Genomic DNA, 4,588 nt, shown 5'->3' on the forward strand with positions numbered 1-4,588 from the left:
CAAATACATAGCACCAAGATCCATTTCCCCTGTTTAGCCAATAGTTCACAAGATAAGAACTGAAAGTTATCAATAGTCATTTAAATAAAGCTATAAAACTTTAAATGAAAGAAATTCAAATTAAAGCAACTTATCAAACTCAGAGGTTTTAGCTCACACTGCTCATATATTTGCCAAAGTCAAAAATAGATGAAACTGGACAACTTGGAAGGGATTTGGAAAATGCTAATGCTAATGCTAATTATACATTAGCAAACTAATGTGTAATAGCTAGAAGTAAAAATTGGTCAAAAGGATCCATGAGACAATTGGAAATTTTCTGACAAAAGGGAAGAAACTATTCATAATCTTTGAGCCAATAATCTCACTATTAATCCAAAGAAGTTCAAAGACAGAAAGTGGTGCCACAAGTATCTCAATTCATTTTGGTACTTTATTTAGTAGCAACGAAGTGGATATGAAGTGAAGGTCTTACAATGAGGAATTGCTGAAAACTGGATTTGAACAGAAGTGTATTTGCCTTACATGGTAGTAGAGGGTCACTGTGTTGGTCTTGCTTAACTTTCTTTTCAGAGTCAAAAAGGGATTCAGTGAAAGAAGTGTAGGTAGAAATGAGTATGGTGGGAAAACAAAAGGACTCATCACAAGCTCTTTATATAATACAAAATAAAGTTTATTGGGAAGGACTAGGGTGGGCACAAGGAACTGGGCAAGGCAGGGACAGCTAAGAAAGAGATATCACCCAAGAGTCTTTACAAAAATGGTATGTTTAATAGCTGATACATATCTCAAAGTCATTGAGCTAACACAAGGATGGCATGATATTCTTTTTTAGCCAATGAAAATGAAAGGGTCCAAGAGTGACTTGTGAGCATTTATATCCCAATTGCATTGCTGACTTACTTTATAGTGACTCTTCTCATCTCCAACCTCCCTTCCTCTCTCCCTCTCTCTCTCTCTCTGTTTTACATACAGATTCATTGAAAGACAGACTGCAAAAATGAGAAACCATACAGGTATAATATTATTTATTCTTCAGGGATTAACAGATGATCCACAGTTGAAGGTTCTGCTCTTTATCTTTCTGTTTCTGACCTACATGCTGAGTGTAACTGGAAACTTGATCATCATCACCCTCACTTTGGTTGATCCCCACCTTAAAGCTCCCATGTATTTTTTCCTTAGGAGCTATTCCTTCTTAGAATTGTCATTCACAAGTGTCTGCATTCCCAGATTCCTGTACCACATGTCAGCTGGGGACTATACTGTGTCCTATAATGCATGTTTCACTCAATTATTTTTTGGTATCCTCCTTGGGGCCTCAGAATTTTTTCTCTTGGCTGCCATGTCTTATGATCGTTATGTAGCCATCTGCAAACCTCTTCACTACACAACCATCATGAACGACAGAGTCTGTTCTCAGCTCCTCCTGGGTTGTTGGCTGTCTGGGTTGATGATTGTTCTTCCACCACTTATTATGGGTCTTAAGCTAGAATTCTGTGATTCGAAAATTATCGACCATTTTCTTTGTGATGCATCACCATTGCTGGAGATCACATGCTCTGATACACAGGTACTAGAAAGAATGATTTTAGTCTCTGCTGTATTGACACTCATCATCACCTTAGTGTTAGTGGTTCTATCTTATGGCTATATCATCAAAACAATTCTCAGATTCCCTTCTGTCCAGCAAAAGAAAAAAGCCTTTTCTACTTGTTCCTCCCACATGATTGTAATCTCCATGACTTATGGAACCTGCATCTTCATTTATATCAAACCTTCTGCAAAAGAAGGGGTGGCTTTGAATAAGGTTGTAACACTGCTTGCAACCTCAGTGGCACCGGTAATGAACCCCTTTATTTATACTTTGAGGAATATTCAAAAGAATTGTAGTGATTTCAAAACTTTAAGAGGCAGATGAGACTCCTATCAAACTCCTTGTATGTCACAAAAAATAATGGCGCTGATATCTTAACCAGGAAGAATTAAAGCTGAAAAAATATATAGACCAATTTCCCTAATGAATATCACTTCAAAGATTTTGAACAAAATACTAGCAAGGTGATTACAGCAATATATCACAAGGATTATTTACTATGACCAGGTGGGATTTATAACAGAAATGCAGAACGGGTTCAATATTAGGAAAACTATCAACATAATTAACTATATCAATAACAAAACCTACAGAAATAATATGATAATCTCAATAGATGAGGAAAAAGTTTTGACAAAATAAACACGCTTTCCTATTAAAAAATAAGGAGCATAGGAAAAATAATAAACATTATCTGTCTAAAAGCATCAGCAAATATTGCATTTAATGGGAATCAGCTAGAAGCTGTCCCAATGATATCAGGGGTGAAACAAGGATGCTCATTATCACCACTCTTATTATTCTAGAAATATTAGCTATAGAAATAGGCAATAAAAAAGCAATTGAGGGAATTAGAATAGGTAATGAAAAAACAAACTATCACTCTGTGTAGAGGATATTTTGGTATACTTAGAGAACCCTAGAGAATCAACTAAGAAAATGCTTGAAATAATTAACAACTTTACCAGAGTTGTAGGATGAAAGACAAACTCACATACATCATCAACATTTCTGTATGTAGCCAAAGAAGTCCAGGTACAATAAACAGAAGGTACTTCTTCATTAAAAATAACTCTAAACAATATAGAATCCTTGGGAATCTGACTGCAAAGACAAACCCAAGAATATTAGAAACACAATTATAAAACATTTTCCACACAAGGTCAAATCTAAACTAATTGTTTAGAAAAATTCAATTGCTCACAGATTTGCCAGGCAAATATTTTAAAAAAGACAATTCTGCCTCAACTAATTTACGTATTCAGTGCTATGACAATCAGGTTACCAAAAAAATGCTTGATACAGCTAGAGAAAATAACAAAATTCATCTGGAAGAAGACAAAGTCAAGAATATCAAGGGGACCAATGTAAAAAAGTACAAAAGAATGTGGCCAAATAATATCAGATGTGAAACTGTATTATAAAGCAGTAATAATCACAATTATCTGATATCATCTAAGATATAGTGTGGTCAATCAGTGGAACAGACTAGGTACACAACACACAGTAGGCAATGGCCATAGTAGTCTAGTGTTTGATAAAAACAAAGACCACAGCTTTTGAGATAAGAACTCAATATTTGACAAGAAATGCTTAGAAAACTGGAAAACATCATGGCAGAAACTAAGTACAGAACAACATCACACATCACATACCAAGATGAGGTCAAAATGGGTGGATGGTTTAGAAATAAAAGAAGATAACATAACCAAATTAGAAGAGCAAAGAATAGTCTGTCAGATCTATGGGAAAGGGAAGAATTCATTACCAAGCAAGGAATAAAGAGCATTATGAAATGTAAAAAGGATGATTTTGGTTATATTAAATAAAAGAAAACTTTTTTTACAAACAAAACTAATGCAACAAAGATTAGAAGGAAAGCAGAAATCTAAGAAAACATCTTTACAAGAGGCTTTGATAAAAGGCTCATTTCTCAGAGATAGGGAGGGAGAGAGAGAGAGAGAGGGAGAGAGAGATGCATATATATACATACATATGTATTTATATGTATCTATGTATGTGTATATATGAATATGTATATTCGTATATGCATATATATGTATAAATAACTGAATCAAATTTATAAGAATTCAAACCATTCCACAATTGATAAATGGCCAGAGTAAATGAGCAAGCAGTTTGCAGAAGAAGAAATCAAAGTTATCAATAAGGCATATGATGATGTGCTCTAAATCACTTTTAATTAGACAAATGGAAATTAATATAGCCATGAGGTGCCACCTTTCACCTGTTGGGTTGACTAATATGACAAAAAGGGGAAATAATAAATATTAGAGATGATGTATGAGGGAAAACTGGGACACAAATGCACTGTTGGTGGAGTTGTGAACTGATCCAACAATTCTGGAGAGTAACGTTGAACTATGCCCAAAGGACAACAGACTGTACATATCCTTTGATCCAGCAATACTACTACAGGTCTATATCCCAAAGAGATCATAAAAAGGGGAAAGGACCTATGTGTCCAAAAGCATTTACAGCAGACCTTCGCTTGATGTTAAAATATTAGAAACTGAGGGGAGGTCCATCAATTGAGGAATGGCTGAACAAGCTATGACATATGAATGTGATGGAATTTTATTGTGCAGTAAGAAATGATAAACTGGCAGATTTCAGAAATACCTTGAAAGACTTGTATGAATTGAGGCAGATTGATGTGAGCAAAGCCAGGAAAACATTGTACATAGTATCGGCAACATTGGGTGGCGATCAAATGTGAATGACTCAACTCTTCTTAGCAACACAATGATCCAAGACAAGTACAAAAAACTCATGAAAGAAAAAGCTATGCACATCCAGATAAAGAACTGATGGACTCTGAATGCAGATCAAACCATAAAATTTTCACTTACTTTATTCTTTTTTGAATTTTTTCTTTTGATCTGTTTCCTCTCTCAAAAAAATGACATATAGAGAAATATGTTTCACAAGACAGCACATATAACCTATGTCAAATTGCCTACCATTCTT

The 4,588-nt window shown here is 34.7% G+C and overlaps 1 protein-coding gene across 1 annotated transcript; it reads left to right on the forward strand.

Moving 5' to 3' along the window:
- Positions 1 to 1,000: 1,000 nt before the first annotated feature.
- On the forward strand, positions 1,001 to 1,921 carry LOC140531983 (olfactory receptor 6C2-like). The gene has a single exon (XM_072650580.1). The coding sequence runs from the start codon at positions 1,001 to 1,003 to the stop codon at positions 1,919 to 1,921; it is 921 nt and encodes a 306-aa protein (XP_072506681.1).
- The last annotated feature ends 2,667 nt before the right edge of the window (positions 1,922 to 4,588 follow it).

The sequence above is a fragment of the Notamacropus eugenii genome, chromosome 3, assembly GCF_028372415.1.
Source record: "Notamacropus eugenii isolate mMacEug1 chromosome 3, mMacEug1.pri_v2, whole genome shotgun sequence".
Lineage (NCBI taxonomy): Eukaryota > Metazoa > Chordata > Mammalia > Diprotodontia > Macropodidae > Notamacropus > Notamacropus eugenii.